At 41.4% G+C, this 17,972-nt stretch overlaps 1 protein-coding gene across 1 annotated transcript; it reads left to right on the top strand.

Annotated features, from left to right (window-relative positions):
* Window positions 1–13,580: 13,580 nt before the first annotated feature.
* On the top strand, window positions 13,581–17,048 carry kcng1 (potassium voltage-gated channel, subfamily G, member 1; the record flags this gene model as incomplete). The annotated part of the gene is made up of 2 exons (XM_083920182.1): window positions 13,581–14,363; window positions 16,269–17,048. 2 exons carry the CDS (start codon window positions 13,581–13,583, stop codon window positions 17,046–17,048), a joined length of 1,563 nt encoding a protein of 520 aa, XP_083776308.1.
* Window positions 17,049–17,972: the final 924 nt, after the last annotated feature.

The raw sequence follows: 17,972 nt of genomic DNA, 5'->3' as shown, positions 1-17,972 counted from the left end.
TATGTATGTATGTACGTAAGTTTGTTTGTATGTATGTATGTATGTATGTATGTATGTATGTGTGTATGTATGTTTGTATGTATATATGTTTGTATGTGTGTATGTATGTTTGTATGTTTGTATGTGTGTATGTATGTATGTTTGTGTGTATAGTTGTGACATCACAACTGTACAGAAGTCCCGACGGCTCGTTTTAAGTCACAGTTTCTGAATAAGGGCTGTGTCCCTTTCTCTGTGGATTGAGCGTTTTGAATCTTTTATATATCACCTCCATCTGCTTGATAATCAAACAAACATTGAAATCTTACTTTTTACAACATGGGACCTTTTTGAATGAATATAAAGCAGTTCAAACTAGCTCCAACTCAACCAGATAGAACAATTAAATGCTACATTGATGACTCAGTATCAGCACTCTAAACATGTAATACAGAACTGTCATAATATGTCAGGGGCCATTTTACTACAGAATGGCTTCATTTTATACTCTTACTAAAGCAACTGAACCTTTCTTCTGCCTCTGGAAATCACACATCATGTTCAGCAAAGCCACTGCTGTTTCTGCTCCTTTGTAATCATGCTGCAGGCTGCACATTAGCTCTTTGCTGTTGTATCGACCTGCTCCTGGCGGAGTAACATACTACCTTTCCTGCCACAGCAGGTCAGCTAATGAGAAAATTGGATGACCAATCTCATTTTCCCCTCCTACACTTATTCAGTTTCTTAATTCACCAGAGCAGGACATAGAGCATGCTGAATGTCATTCTGAGAGCCTAAAGCAACGATTCCTAGAATGTTTCCATTTGGTCAAAACCTGAGTAAAATCAAGGGGATAATGAGAGACATTCTCATTAATTGCAAGTCCTTTGTCTGACGTTTGCTGTAAATTCTTTTTTTTTTAAATATTAATGTCATCAAGACTGCTGCACGACCAGCATCAACGATGCACCTAGCAAGCATTGCTACTAACAAAGAAAGCCATTTCAGCTACTCTGCTTACAATGGTAGGGAACAACAGCTGTTGAAGCCATGCAATTATGTGAGAGAGAGAGCCTGTTTGTCTGTCTGTGTGGAAATAAAGAACTTGTCCATTTTTATTCAAAGAATGCCTCACACAAAGCTTTCCCCACATTCTTTCTTCGTGGATGAGGCAAACATGGATGGCAACACTTTTGGCTTTTATTCCTCTCAAATGTCTTTTTAAGAAGTCAACCCAGAGACATTTGGACACATGATTATACGCAATCTTTGTGCATGACAACCACAATCTTTTATGAACATATATAGTGAATTCTAGAACCTTCAGGTGAGATGTCTCTGTATTTATTATTGGTTTGAAGTCTATTCAACCAGAGAGTCTAACAAATCAATAGAGTATGACATCACCAGAGTATTGAGTGAGATATTGACACTGTGGATCCACAGCTTGACTCTGCCTCTGAAGACTCTGACCAAGGCACTTTACGGACTGTAAAGACATTTCAGTCACTGTCAAGACCTTCTTCTGAAATATTAGTGGAAAAACTCATTAGGTTCTTTGGAGTGTTTTTTAACTCAACCACATTTGTACCTCATCTGCATTGGAAGTGGGATGGTGATTAGATGTCTGTGGGAAACAAATAGAGGGTAAAGATGGCTCCAACTGAACGGTAGCACGACACCCTTTAGCGCTGTTAATGCAGTGCTGTCAGTAAGAGTTAAAGTGGAAATACAGCTGATGGAGACAGTTGGCTTCCAAGGGATCTGACCATAACATGCATAGCTAAACAACAAAACATCCATAAAACTTGAGTTAAAAGAATAGCTAAACATTTGTGGAAAATACACTTCTCTTTGTTGCTAAGAATCAGACGAGATGATTTAACTCTCTGCAAGAAAGTGAATAAGCTTATTTGACGTAATAAAAAGAAATTAACTACTAGCCTTTTCCTGGTCCGAGGTTATGTAACGTCCGCCCTGACCTCCCTGAGGGCCCTGCAGACTACAGATGCTTTAAAAAAAAGGACTTTAACCTTCCTGTTCACCAAAGCATTATTCTAAATGTCTTTCAGATGTTGTTTTTTTTTAACTTATTACTTATTTTTCATTTTACCTTCTATTTTTTATCTTGTTTCTATTCTGCTCCGTACCACTTTGAGATTGTTGAATGTAAAGTGCAATACAAATAAAATGTATTATTATTATTACTATTATTATTATTATTATTTACAAGATTTAAAAATACAAACAGCTGACTTGTCTAGGAATATATGAATACTACGTAGATACATTTTATCATACTGCATCAAGAAAACATCAGTGACCCAATACTTGAGCCCTGTGGCCCCCCATTATATTCGGGTCCATGTAATACCCCGGTTTTTCAAACGCCATGTTAAGTTCTCCTACACCTGTTAACAGACTAAGATAACTTGTTTAGTAGCTGGGGTACTCATGCATGTAAACATCTTAACCTGGATAAGAGAGATAGATCAGGAAGCAACAGCGCCAAAACAACAGCAAGAACACCATCTTTACATTTAAACCGACTCTGCCGTAGCTAGTAATGTTACTACCAAGAAAACCCATTTCTGGACGGACGAGGATGTACAGCGCTGAAAAGTCATCCATGTTTTTCACACTTTTCAAGTTGTTCTGATTTTTGACATCGGCCAGCTTAAGAAAAAGCCCATGAGTTCGTCCACTTGTATTTTGGCAAAGCGTCACCTACTGTGTCGGAGGTAGAATGGACTCCCGTCACTCTTCCCCCCTCTTGTATACCAGGAGAACTGGGGTAATCCAGTTAACCAGGGAAAGACCCTACCCCGGTTACTGCTGTGCATGTAAATGCACTAAGTGAGGCAAAAATAAGATTTGGCATGTTTGTTTTGTTAAGATTCAGATCGAGTTCAAAACGTTTCAATAGAAACCCTTGAAAATGGTATTGGATTTTTAAGCTAATTCAATTCTCCACAAGCCAGATGATCACAGGGGTAGGCTGAACATTTGGCCTCTTTAAACAGTAAGAAGCCGTGGAAAGAAACAATTCACCACTGAGAAATCTGTCAAAGAAAATTATCAGAGAGAGCATCAATCCTTAGAACCAAATGTGTTAAAATTATCAGCAATTAGCAATCAACAGTCAGCAGGTGAACACCTGTGCAGTGCAATCACTGCGGGTGCTGTCTATTTCTGGATGATGTTCTATTCCAGGTACTGTTCAATGTACTGTGTTTAATCGGTATGAAATGCAAATACAGCAACATTGGATTTGTTTCTGATGTGATTTTCTGAATATATTTAGACTCCCTGTATGTGCCATGCAATCTAACTGAAGCTCAGTTAACACACATAAACCGGCCCACTCAAGTGTCAAGCCACAATTAGCATATTATTCAGACTTAGTCATGAACAACAAGTCATCTTTAATCTAAAATTAAAAATGCACAATTTCACCACCAATTGTACCATGGTGAAGAAGGGGAGGGGAACAGCCATGCGCCGAATGTCAGGCTTTATAGTGTACATCCTGTGAGCCAGACTAGATGTCTACAGACTGAAATATCTCAACCACTTAATAATAGATTGATGGTACTTTGTACAGACATTCAGGATGAACCCTTTTGTTTTTGATGACAGAACTGTGAAAAAATGAAGTGGGGCAGAAAAAGGGGACGGTTGTGTTATGTATTTTCCTCAAAGGAAGAACGAGGAGGGGAGGTTGTTTCAGCAATCCCAATTTTGATGATGTCTTAATTTTTCATCTAGAATTTTAATTTGTCCAATACTGTTAGAGGGCTGCAGGGATGATTTCTTTTGGTAGGCTGACCCGGAAGTAAGCATTGTCCTGGTTCCCTCAACAAAAAGTAAATTTTTTTCCTCTGTGGCGAACAAAAGTTTATGATACATTCGTGTTTTGTTCTGCAAGATAATCCTCACAAATGAACATCACTTATATGATATTGAAAGCGTAAATGCAATCGGCAGAAGTTAAAAGCTAATGTTAAGCTATGAACAAACTACACCACCCACTGGCTTCTAACTGATTTCGTTTTGTAATCTAATTTAGCAACTTCTTAGCAATGGTCCAGTTTTAAGATGCGGAAGTTGAACTTTTTTGGCTTCATGCTCCACTGAGCAGCTTTCATTCTATTTTGGGCCCTATCCTGTTTTACTGTCCTTGCTGCCCCTGGGATCCATCTTAGCAAAAACACAACATTTCTTTCCACTGTTTTGCTGACAATGTTCAAATCTATATCCCTTATTTATATATATATATATATATATATATATATATATAAATATATATCCCTAATGAAAACAAAACTGAGATTATTATGTTTAGGCAAAATGTTCATGATTTTTCTGCTGGTTCTCTGGGCTCACTTTCTCCTAACTCCCGCACTCATGTCCAGAACCTTGGAGTAACACTAGATAGTGCTTTTAAATTTAACAGGCAGGTTAGTTCTGTCGTCAAAACAAGTTTCTTCCAGCTTCGACTCTTAGCAAAGATTAAGGCCTATCTTCCTCCCAAAGACCCAGAGAGAGTGATCCATGCCTTTATTTCTTCACGGCTGGATTAGTGTAACTCTCTGTATGTTGGTGTCGACCAATTGTTGTTTCCCCGCCTGCAGCTCATGCAAAACGCGACCACCCGTCTCCTGACTGGTAAAAGAAAGCGCCACCACACTACACCAGTCTTTGCCTCGCTACACTGGCTCCCTGTCCGCTGCAGCATTGATTTTAAACTTTTGTTATTTGTTTTTAAAGCTCTAAATGGACTGGCACCACTGTACTTATCTGAACTTTTACACTGTCAAACTCCAGCCAAAGTGCTGAGGTCAGCAGATCAAATGCTGCTGGAAGTCTCCAGGACCAGACTGAAAACCAGAGGGGACCGAGCCTTTGCGGCGGCTGCCCCTCGGCTCTGGAATTGCTTGCCGTGTCATATTAGATCAGCTCAGACCCTGGAGGGTTTTAAGTCCTTATTGAAGACCCCCCTATTCTCCGTGGCTTTTAATTCAGTGAGCATGAGCATGACACCTGTCTACTGTATTTTATGTGTATTTGTATTTTCATTCTATTGTATTGTACTGTTAACCAAACTGTACAGCACTTTGGTCGACCGTTGGTCGTTTAAAATGTGCTCTATAAATAAAGTCTGAGTTGAGTTGAGTTGAGATAAATGTAGTGTAGAGTAAAAAGTGAAATATTTCTCAATGAATTGTAGGGGAGTAAATGTACAAAGTAGCATGAAAAGAAAAAAACTCAAGTAAAGTACAAGAGCCTCAAAGTTGTACTACAGTAATTGAGTGAATTTAGTTAGTTACATTTCACCTCTGGTTTACAGGTTTGCTAGTTAAATAAGGATTGTTTTTTATAAAAGGTTGTTGCACTTTGAGTAGGCATTTTACTACTTTCTACACTGATGCACTCTCATGAGGTTGTAGTGTTTAACCGTATATGTAGCTATTAATGTGATGCTCATATTTTTCAAGCCATATTTTTCCGGCCCCTCAATTTGGATCATTTTCATCAACCGGCCCTCATTCCAAACTAGTTGAATGGCCCTGTTATATACCTAATAAACTACTGGCATTCTCACAATTGTGTATTTAGGGCTAATTAGCAAATGTCAGCATGCTTACTGTAAACTAAGAAGGTGAACATGATACATTACACCTGCTAAACATTGGCATGTTAGCATTATCATTGTGGGCATGTTAGCATTTAGCTCAAAGTACACTGTAGAATCCCAGCCCTTCCATTTGTTGTTATTGACCTTTGCATTACTTTTGTTGCAATTATGAAGGATGTCTGGGATAAAGTGGTGCTTGTTAGTCTTGATATCATGGGACATTATCATGTATCACACAGTACTATGGCTTGTCAGGCTATGGGCTGTGTAAGCTCAGTCATAAACAAATCGACATGCAGCCTGGTGGATGCATCAGTGCATGTAGATGATATCATGATCATTTAACTTTGTTTGTTTTGACAAAGGCGACGTCTCTCATCGCTCAATATCAAATCAATCTTTAAACTCCAGTGCAGCAAGGTCATTATAAGGAATTATTACCGCAGAGATTTCCTTTTCTCTTTCTCTCCTTCTGCCAATGAAATGTTGCAATTGTTTTATTGTTAGTCTGTTGATCGCCCATCTGGAAAACAGCTCCGCTCTGGAGACATGATAGCTCACATGAATTACATACTTCTCTTCTGTTACAATATATGGCTTTATAAAACACATACTCGTGGCTTGGCTTGCAAAATCATAGGCTTTTTTAAAATACACACAGCGGTCTGGGGAAGAAAATGGACCTGAAAATAATACGCTGAGCTTGCCTTGTCATGTGTTTGTGTTGGGGGAATTTTGGATATTTGTAATTCATAATCATAGTTTTGTCAGGTCAGACACAGTTCAGTGTCTCCTCTGTCTCACCTTCTTAATGGATAATGCAAATAACTAACTCATGATGGTATAATGGCATATTTGTGCATCTGCACCCTTGTGATGACAGAGGTTCAGAATGACTAAAGACGTCACCCAACCAAGCTTTATCGCGTCCTGTCTCTTCCCCTAAAAGAGTGGGCACGATTTGGCCCGTTATCATTCCTGCTAGACTCTTTGTGAGGATGCAGGGATGAAAGTATTTTTTTTCTGCAGAAGAAAATGCTTTGGCAAAATAAACCACAGAGAAAAAGCTGATCCTGTTTGTTGATCTTTATTGAAGAATCCATTTCCACAACATTTGCTACTGCAGTTTCCATTCAGTTTAAGACAGGTAGATCAATAAAGGAATAGTAGAACATAACATAGTTTTGAGGTAATGCTCAGTGGACAAAATGCAGACGTGCAATGCGTACTAAAATGTGTGTGTGTGTGTGTGTGTGTGTGTGTGTGTGTGTGTGCGTGTGCGTGTGTGTGTGCGTGTGTGTGTGCGCGCACGCGTCTAGTTTATAGCTGTTCTCATTCACTTTGTACATATAACAATGAAATGTAGTGCACTGTTCACAGAATTTGTGTGTAACCCACATATTAGTAAGGGTTCAGTGTTTTGCTCAGGACACTTCAACATGTAAACAGAGGATTGAAGCTCCAACCTTGTGGTTTTAAGCACAATCATTCTACCTCTTGCACCACAGTTGCCCCTATATACAAAACTGTTTCATGGCGTTAAGAGAACGTCACTTTCCGTAACATTTTATACTAAACTGTTGATGAGAACATGTATGCACACATCAAATGTATTTTTTAATATTTTCTCTTTTACTCATTGGGGGAAAATGATGAGAAGCATAAGAAAAACATAAGGTCAGCCTTGGCTCTGGTTGTGATAAACAGTATGAGCCATTCCTTCTTCCTTATCATCAAACCTTATGATAGCATTTCCCACCACTTGTCTAAAATTGGACACCCTGGTTAGTGTGAGCCAGCCTACAGCGGCCCTCCTCCCTCCCTCAGCTGGGTAACCCAACGGACGAATATAAACCTCAGCGTGAATATTTATCAAAGGAGGTGGATTATTCTCATTTAAAGGTGGAAGGGAAGCAAGGCTCTCGAGATGGTGGTTGCCATGGATTTCTCTCAAAAGCTTTTGGTATAACGGCACACCCACTTCTGATGTCAGCGCTCTGGGAAGGGGGGAGGAAGGAGTTGGAGAGGGAGGGAGTGAGAGGGAGAGGGAGAGGGGAGGGGAGGCAGCCTGTTGCTCATGATCATCAAATAATCTCCTACTCCACAAACCCAGCGCCTGTGCATGGATGGAGCAGAGTTAGACGATGCAGCAGCAGACGCTGAAAACACATTTCATATTTTCCTCCATGTGCATTATTCCCAGCGCCTTCTGAGCTGCTGAGGAACAGATTCTGGAGCACAGTGAGTATTTTTCATTTCTGTTATATATATATATATATATATAGTATTCATGTATTCAAACTCAGTGGACAATAAGTCACACTTTGAGAGTTTATCACATGCAGCACTGCGTTTGTTTTCACAGTACAAAGTTGGAAACGACAGGGCTGACTGACCTTTTTACACAGCTGATTTCCCAAGGGTTGATATCAGGATCATTGTTTGTGTAACATATTTACTTAGGGATGTTACTATAGATCTCAGCACATGTTTTGTTCCCTTAGATCTATGCAAATATGCAGTGCACTCTTTTTAAAAAACACTCAGTTTACTATTGTTTAATGCATCAGTACAGTAAGACTGAGCTGATTAAATGTCCCTCCAGAAGTGTTATTGTTTTTTTGGGGATCTTTTGACCCGTCTACAATACGTCTTCAACAGATGACAGTGATTTGCATACTGGATTAAGTGCACTACGCCATGGTTACAAAGCTGCAGCTACCTTACATCATGTTAAGATCTGTCAACATTCACTGATATCTCATCAGAGACAAGGTTCACTGTCATAGAGACATTTCTTTTCTTGCTCTTCACTATTTTTGCACGAGGCTTTTAAAAATCGAATTTTAAAATGAAAACTGATGCAAGAGAAACTTTTGAATCTGAGAGCCACTTCAAGTCCTCAAACAGTGATTCAAAGCTGACGTTACGTTTCAGCAAACGCATAAGAGATTATTTTAAATACAGTGCATGGTCTCACTCTGAAGATTATGTTGGATTATGAGTCCACAATGCAAATGCCTCTTTGAGACTATGGTGATATATGATACAAATACAATCCTCCTCCTCCTCCAGGTAATTGTGATTTTAATGGTGTGAGCTAATGACTTTTTCCCGCTCTAACAGCTAATAGTCTGATTATCCCCCACAAAGTATTAATGTATAATTAATTATATATATGTATAATTAATTGTAATCTGCCATTCACATGTGGCTTTATATGTAAGGCATCTAAGATACATATCCTGAAGTTTCATTTTAGCAGATCGAAGAGTCGCAGTCCAACCTGCAACACTATTTCCCAGGAGAGCCAGTGGGTACACAAAGATATCTTCAGTCAAGGCTCAGAGTCAACACAAATCGAGTGACGGATGCACGTTGAAAGTGTGAGTAGGACGAAGGTCTTTTCTCTCCTTCCGTAATCACACTTTTTTCCAAAGACAGTGGCCCATGTTGTCATGAAATTGCTTCTATCATATCCTGTCTATTCTGAGCTTTTCAACTGAATTTTTTTTTCACTCGACAGCAAACGTTTTAGAAACTGCCCATCAACACCTTATTTCTTCATGTAGGCTCACTCTCCATCCATCAGCCAGAAAGAAAGCCCTGTGTGGTAGTTTGTCTGGTCCATTTATTCCATCACATCAATTGAGGCACTTCTTCACTCACAGTGTAATAGTGTTAAGAGTTTTCCATCACCTATCTTTGATCAGTCATTGCTTGTACCTTCTGTCCCCTCATCCCGCAGAGACCTGCGCTGAGTCCGGGTGTAGAGATCCTTTCAAACACTCAGTCTTGAGTCAGTGTGAGGTCATGCCTGCCTGCACACATGTTCCGGCCTCAGCACCACTTTTATCTGTGAAAAATAAATTTGTTTACATAGCCCTGAGCAATCATTAGGTGGTCGGAGGATTGCAGCTCAGAAGGAAAAGGGCATCGAAAGATGAGAAGTGAGAATTTAATGCACACAGACAATGCAGAGAAACTAATGTTATGCAATCTTTATATAATAATGTTAGTTGAGCACTTGCATATGGTGAGTGCACAATCATCCACTCAGGCAAGAAAATGGATGAAAAAATCATATTTTCTATAAACAGTGAATATGATAGGTGTAAAGTGAAGGTTATGGTGAGACGTTTTGTGGACTGATTACATTTTGTATGTCACAGTTTGTTAGAGCGGAGAGGATGAAGAGTGCAGAGGCATAATGTAGAGCAGTGATGCAGAAATGTGGGGATTTGGTGGGTCAGCGACCCCGTCTGGGGGATAGAGTGCTCTAAAGAGGAAGGACAGACAGACTGGGGAGTAAACTGTGGACAGAAAATGACAGAGGTGTGATATTTCTCATTTGCTCTTTGTTACGGCGACATTTCCCCCCAAAGACGGAGATAACTTGAATGTCATATCTAAAGGTTGCTTTCTTTTTATCATTTCAAATATGATCATGAAGCTGAATCCAAAAGAGGATAGTTCTGCTGCCCTTTTTAAACACGTGCTGGTTGCAGAACACAATATAAACGATGCTTACAGAGCTCATTATTGAAGGGTATTACTTCTCTGTACCTCAGCACATTGGAGCTATAGCTTCTTCCAGGGTTTTCAGTATGCATTAATGCCGCCCACTTACAACAAAAAGAAGGTATTTATGTTTACAACTATTCCTGCTGGAATTACTGTAAGGCTTCCGGGGTAGAGCTGCTTCTGGCATGCCTGACTGTTTCAGCCTTTAACCAGATTCCAGAGGGAGACAGAGAGACTGAGAGACAAAGAGAGAGCGAAAGTTGGGTCTCAGTGGTTTCAAGTCCATTTCTGTAAAAACCACTCTCTTAAAGTCCATTAGAGAGCAGTGAGCTGTTAAGGGAATAGGAGAAGAATGGGCTGTTGGGGCGAACAACGGGACGTCGATGCGATCTGAATGGTCATTCAGCCTGAGACAAAGAGTGCAGGAGGAGGGCTACCGTTCTTTTATGATCATACATTATTACTATGCCAATAGAAAAATGTGGCTGTTAGGAGAAAATAAGACAGCACTCTGAACAGCTGTCACCGAGAAGCCAACAGCTGTTAAATATGTTTTGCTTTAATTGTAAGTCTCCGAGGTTCAGATTTCCATCAGAAATACTCATCAACCATTTAATTACCATGTGTTTGTATTTCACAGACTCAGTTGAGTTGAAGTGCAAATCCTCAATTCAGAGACAGATTGAAAAAAAATCTGCCCGATTCTGACTCAAATCACGCCGCTCTGCCACCAATATGCAGATAATAAATGAGCTACGGGTGTCTCTTTGTAGGATACACACTCTGCACATGTTCATTTTAATCTTGATCACTCAGAAGCATCCATATTTAACAAGCTTGCACACATTTCTTTGCGGACTAAACTTCAACTTCAACAGAACCGTTTGAAGATTTGCTCTGCTTCGACCTCGCAGTGATCGTTATCATTATTATGCTCGTTAAAATACTCTCAATGAATATTGGCAGTAGTGAAGCTCTCCAGAGACTTGAGGAGGCCACTGTGGGGTAATGCATGCTCAACACAGTCAGGCAACAGAGCCTCACAACCCAGTGAGTCACCAGGCAATCTGGAGAACATGCCCTGTGGCTTAGCTGTGATAACGCTGGCACACAGAGAGGCCAGACCTCAGCCGATCTGGTGGGGAGAACAGCCTTAGTTGTCTTTGCAGTGTTTCATCTCTCCTTCCCAGATAGACTTTGTCCCCCCAGAGGAGACATCTGAGGCACAACAGAGCAGAGAAGAGAAAAACACAAGAGTTTAAAAAAATGCTCCTGTGACTGTAGAGAGGCAAAAGCACAGTCAGTTTAAAAGACAAGCGGAGAAATCGAACAGCCTCAAGGGGTTAAGTAGGATTTAATCCAGTAGGAGAGTGGCCTGTGCACGTCCACACTGGTGATGCATTGTAGGCGTATCGATAACCTCTTCTGCATGCGTGGGGGGTTACAGATTTGTAGCAGCAAAAAGGAGGGAATTTACACTGTTCTGAGAAATTATTTTCATTCTCGTTTTGTTTTTTCTAAACGGCACTATAGTGTTGACCTTTTCACACTAATAATGCCCTAAAATGAAAGTGTAGGTTACTCCAACCGAGCAGAGTGTTTGAGAGCAGAGCTCAGGGTCTTTTACTGTAATTTCATGGGTGGAAGATGATGCTGTCTGTAATCAGCGGCTCACAGAGGCTGACAGTGCAGGTGCCTAATAACCAGTCAGTGACATATTCACATCCCCGTTTTAGAAGCGGGACCCTCCTTCCTGACCCAGCGTTGGTGACGTAGCAAATCCAGCCACTGACATTTTAACTCCTGTCTGGTTAACCTGCCTCCCCCTAAATGACTGTAATTGATTCAATTAGTCTGGACACAGGCCACGAGGTCCTCGATGCACTGGTGTCTCTTTCCTTCTCTCTCCTATTTTTAGATTGTTCTTTCTCATCCTCCGCGTTGATCTTTCCATCTAGTTTTGCTTGAAAAAACAACTCAAATGCCAAGTCTGCGGAAATATAGAGTCGTAACAGACACCTCAGCTAACACCTGACTGAAATCAGTGTGTTTGAAATCCACCCAATAGCTGTTGAGATATGGGACACACACGCGGACAGATTTTTTAAATATAGCTCCTTCAGTAGCTGCACAAAGCAGTTACATCAGTGAATTATCTAACAACAGCCAGTATAACATCAGGCCATTAGTGATAATTCCCAGGCTGCAGTGGGGTAACAGATGTTCATGTGCACAGTTGGGAGTCAAATTGTTATCCCTCGTTGCCTGATGTATCTGGATCAGTGATCATGTTTAATGATGCCTAGCTGACACATTCATACAATAATGGCACAGACATGTTTTTGTAATGCAATTTGTAGATAAAGGTTGTAGCTTAATTTACTTCACGTCGGAGCTCTCATGAGGGTGATATGTTTACATAACAGATAATAGTGATCTCTTAATCACAAGAAACACGTTTTCTATTGCATTTCCTTTGCCTTTAATTAGCAGTCTTAACTCATGTCAGTCTGCATGTGGTCCTCTTGGTCAGGTTTGTCCGAGAGTCAACAAGTAGTTCCACATTTTGGGAAATACCCTTAATTGATTTCCTACCACAAGTGAAATGAGAAGATCGATACCTCTCTCATGTCCATATGCTAATTATGGCGCTATGCTGGAGTTCATTAGCTTAGCTTAGCATAAAGACTGAAAGTAGAGGGAGACGGCAAGCCTGGTTCTCCCATGTGATCTCATGGAAAGGGGTATATATAGTACACCACTTTTAAGGACACTTTGCATGTCATGTGAATGCATTTTAAGCTATTGGCGCATCACATTAGTGTCAGAAATTTGGCTTGATCCATGCTTATCCATTGCAAAGTCAACCTCATAAAGAACTGTAATTAAACAAGCTTACTAAAGAACTGTACACCCGTTTAAATCAAGTTATCATAATGCTTCAGTACTCATATTAATATGAGCAAACAACAATATAAAATGTTCTTGTGATGGAATATTTCAAGCATGTTTCATGTTTTCATGACATTACGTGTGGGTTGCTCTGTAGGCAGGAATTGTTTACCCGTGCTTTGCCTTATAATAACCATGGCCATTATAATTAAAATGCCAGTAGTCTAAGTGCCTCCTGCTGCAATAGTGCTGCTGCATTGTGGTATCCTCCTTGGGCGGGGGGTAACTACTGTAGATGTTTTTGGTTTAATGTAACTCACAGTTTAAGTAGGCTTAATGCAAGCTCCTATTATAAACCAAAGTCATAAAACGTAAATTTGTAAAATGCAACATGACAAATCTGATTCATTCCACTAAATTATAATGAATAAATGTTTTTTTCTATAAATAAAACCCTTTATGTCGGATGTGTAAAATCTGTTCTCTTCTGAAGGTGACAGTGTGATGGTGGCTGATTGAGCCCAGGGATGTGAGTGGACCAGTAAAGATGACCCTGTTGGCGGGTGATGGCTCTGACTATGACTACAGTGCTCTGAGCTGTGCCTCTGATTCCTCCTTCAACCCGCCTCCACTACACGAGGAGGAGGCTCAAAAGGGGGCCTTCTACAAGAGGGCGCAGCGTGCCCCTGAGCTCAGCTCCATCCATGAAAACACCTTACTGTCCAGCGCCCGTAAACTCCACGCCATCATCAATGTGGGTGGCCTGCGTTACCAGCTGCCCTGGACCACCTTAGAGGACTTCCCCCTGTCTCGTCTGGGCCAGCTGCACCTCTGCAGCAGCTTTGACGAGATTATGCGCATCTGTGATGACTACGACGTCGTGCACAATGAGTTCTTCTTCGACCGCAGCCCCTGTGCCTTCCGCACCATCCTGACCTTCCTGCGGGCTGGGAAGCTGCGGTCCCTCAGGGAGATGTGCGCCCTCTCCTTCAGGGAGGAGCTGCTCTACTGGGGGGTCCCAGAGGAGAGCCTGGAGTGGTGCTGTCGCCGGCGTCTGCTGCAGCGCGTGGAGGAGTTTGAGGCGATGGAGAGAGCGGAGGAGGAGGAGGACCTCCTGGAGGATCTGTTGGACTCAGACAGTGGACACAAGGAGCACGCAGCAGAGTCCAGACTCAATCGGTGCATGGGCAAGCTCAGAGACATGGTAGAGAGGCCTCACTCAGGCCTGCCGGGGAAGATCTTTGCTTGCTTGTCGGTGCTGTTTGTCACCATCACTGCCGTCAACCTGTCCATCAGCACCATGCCCGCCATGAGGGAGGAGGAGGAGGCGGTGAGTAGATGTTTAGCAGAAAAGTTACTGTGTACAACATCATGCTGATGTCAGTGCACAAGTGTTTTCATGTCAGTGAGGATAAAGCAAAATTGAAGACTTTACCCAACACAACTCCACTGTCTGTTGGGAGTTTGTCACATCACATAAAGAGACACTGGCACTGACAATGAACATTTGAACCCAACACTGCTTTGTCTGAGGTAAAATTATAATTATTATTCTTTTGAAAAGCAGTCATTAGAAAACTCTAATGATGGCATGTCTCACTCGTCATGTCATTTAAAACCCCCTTGGAGTGAGAAAAACAGGAGAGTGCTGAGAGAACAGATTAGAAAAAAAGAAATATTTGAAGACGTCTCAGTCTGCTCTCATTATCATGTCTGACTTCAGTCACAACCATAATTAGCACACTGACCTTTTTAGTCAAATCAAAGGAAAATGCAATATTTAAGCCACACACATTATTATTATTATTATTATTTTATTATTAGTAAAGTGCAAACTGGTTTTTAATCAATGTATCCAGTTAGATACTTCTGTAGAAATGGATGTGAAGTGAAGAGTAATAGTTACCACTTTACTTTCCATTTAAAAAAAAGGTTTTAGTAGTTTTCAAATGTTCTGCTTTCACATTTTATACTCATCAGCTACACGTACTGTATGTGTGGTACTGTCAGTGGGTGGAAGGCAAGGCCAAAATCTCAACGTTTTGTTTTTTTATATGAGAGTAACTGCAGACCACATTTCATGCTGCTGACTCAACTCTCAGATCCAGTAGGCTTACTTTAATCTCGTACTGTTACTCTGTATGCGTCGTTTATCATGTGATTTTTATTTTGCTTCCTTAAAATGTCTTCTTTCAGACTAATGGAAAGAAATCATCCAAAATACACATTGAGGTGTTTCTTTGACTACACTTTGTCTGTTTGTTTTGTAGATTTCTCTGAAATTCACCAAGTTAACATTAGATAATACCTCTTTTGCATATTTAAACTTAAAATTTCAGAAAACTCATAATACAAAAAATAGTTGTCTTAATGTTAATAATTAACTGGGGAAGTTTCATGATGATATCTATTAGTTAAAATGTTAACCCCATTCACATTAAGTGTCTCCCCTTCATCGATTAAACATGGGATGAGTTAAACAATCACGACTGGTGTTCTGGGAAAATATAAAAGTTATATTGAAAACAAAAAGAAAGAAAATAGATGATGGCACTTGATCTGATGAAGTTACAGCATTATATTTGAGCTGGCACTCTCACTTTTGTATTCACACTTCAGTATTCTCAGTATGTTTCAATTAAAAGTGCCAGTAATCACATCCTAACAGCTCTGCAGCCAGATAACAAAGTGTTGCATTAAAAGTGTGTAAATGTTCCTCTCTCTGAGTCAGAGCAGCTTCACTGGAGGTTTCAGGTGCTTGTATGAGTCTACTCAAACATCTCCTCCTCTGTGGGAGTGTGTTTCATAAGGATAGTTTGCTTTAATATGGACTGCATTTTAAACCTGCGCTCCATTTGTGCTTTGAAAGGTTTTGTTTTCAGCTACAGATTGAATTGGCATCTTTAATGTTTCTAAGATAAAAAACGGGATTCCAAAAAAGCGTAAAACATGCATGCATATTTCGCTAAATACATTCAATCAAGACTTAGATTTCTGTCCAAATCATTCCTGAAGGCACATGTTGCATGTGAGCTTGACCTATGATTAGCAGATATGTGTCATTTCCTTATGTCTTTGGTGAGAGAAACATTTTGCACGTTGTGTTTAGTGGTGCAGCATCTCTCGGTGCTCAGCTCCTGGATTTCACATAGAAGGGGTTCCCTCTAGTGACTGTAGCCTCCACTCACACATGCTGATGATGACCGTGCTCACTCAAAGTGTCTTTCTTCACCAGGGCACATGTTCGCAGATGTGCTACAACATCTTCATAGTGGAGACGGTGTGTGTGGCCTGGTTCTCCCTGGAGTTCACGCTGCGCTTCATTCAAGACCGCAGCAAGCTGGCCTTCCTCAGGCAGCCCCTGAACATGATAGATGTGGTGGCCATCCTGCCGTACTACATCACCCTGGTGGTGGACAGCACCTCCAAAGGGGAGAAGCGTCCGGGCTCCGGCAGCAGCTACTTGGACAAAGTTGGCTTGGTGCTGCGCGTCCTGAGAGCCCTGCGTATCCTCTACGTGATGCGACTGGCTCGCCACTCCCTGGGCCTGCAGACTCTGGGCCTGACGGCGCGCCGCTGCACACGGGAGTTTGGACTGCTCCTCCTCTTCCTGTGTGTGGCCATCGCACTGTATTCCCCCTTGCTGTACTTGATTGAGAATGAAATGGCCGCCACGCAGGAGTTCACCAGCATCCCTGCCACCTACTGGTGGGCTGTCATCACCATGACGACAGTAGGCTACGGGGACATGGTGCCGAGAAGCATCCCGGGCCAGGTGGTGGCTCTGAGCAGCATCCTGAGCGGGATCCTCCTCATGGCCTTCCCCGTCACCTCCATCTTCCACACCTTCTCGCGGTCCTACGTGGAGCTGAAGCAGGAGCAGCAGAGACTGCTGCAGAGGAGGACACACTTTCTGCTGCGGAGCCGCATGGCCGGCCTGGGCAGCGACCTCTCATTGGACAGTGATATGCTCTTCCCTATAGGAGCGTCTGACCCCAGAGACATGGACGACTGAGATGGATGCACTGGGAAGGACATAAAGGACTTCAATTCTGTGAGAAAGGCCGAAAGAGGAGAAGAGGGAGGCTACAAAAGAGACTGAAGGTGTGATGAGGAGAAGGAGAGAGGGTGCTTTTCATCATGCTAATGTGTTCTCACTCCCCGAGGACAGTGGAGCCCAAGCTACCAAATGAGAAATCCTTGGTTCCATAGCGTCAGTTAATCATGACGTGTTGCACAGCTGTATCTGTCATGTTGAGGTGTGACGTGTATACATGACGTAGGATACACCTGTGTGTCCTCCTCTCTCCTTGCGTCCATTTGATGGATGGAAAATGATCCATGATGGCAGAGAGGACACGAGGAAGCATAATAGCTTAAGGAAAAGCACCCAGAGAGCCTGAGAAATAAAGGGCAGGAAGGAATACAGATAGAAGGGTGGAGAGAAAAGCCTCTATAAACGTGATACAGAGGAGAAAAAAAAGTTTCTTTCTTCACAGAAATGCAGCCGTGCTGTGTAGCAGTGTACTTTTGGATAAACATGAAGAATACAGAGATGATGGGAGGATTAGTAAAAGTATTAAATACAATTTCCAATAACTTATGAATTATCTTTGGATAATAGAATAAAAGTCCAATTTAAAGAAGAAAACACAATAAAGCATTCAAGCAATGGTCTATAACAGTCTTATTCTGAAATATGTTGTATTTCAGACATGTGAAATATGTATTTGACAGAAGAATTATCCTCCAACAACACAGTGAGGTTTTCTCTGACATTTGAAGGGATCTGTTGATGTAACCAGTGTCACTTAATGGAGGGTGCTCTCTGCTTTTGTTAAGTCCCAAAGGTTAAATGTTAAAACGTGACCCTCAGTCCACTCAATATTCTCTGAATGACTCTTTCTGGCACCGCCCACATCCACACATATTAATTATG

The sequence above is a fragment of the Echiichthys vipera genome (assembly GCF_963691815.1).
Source record: "Echiichthys vipera genome assembly, chromosome: 9".
In the NCBI taxonomy this organism is placed as follows: domain Eukaryota; kingdom Metazoa; phylum Chordata; class Actinopteri; order Perciformes; family Trachinidae; genus Echiichthys; species Echiichthys vipera.
This window is presented reverse-complemented; position numbering and strand designations above follow the sequence as displayed.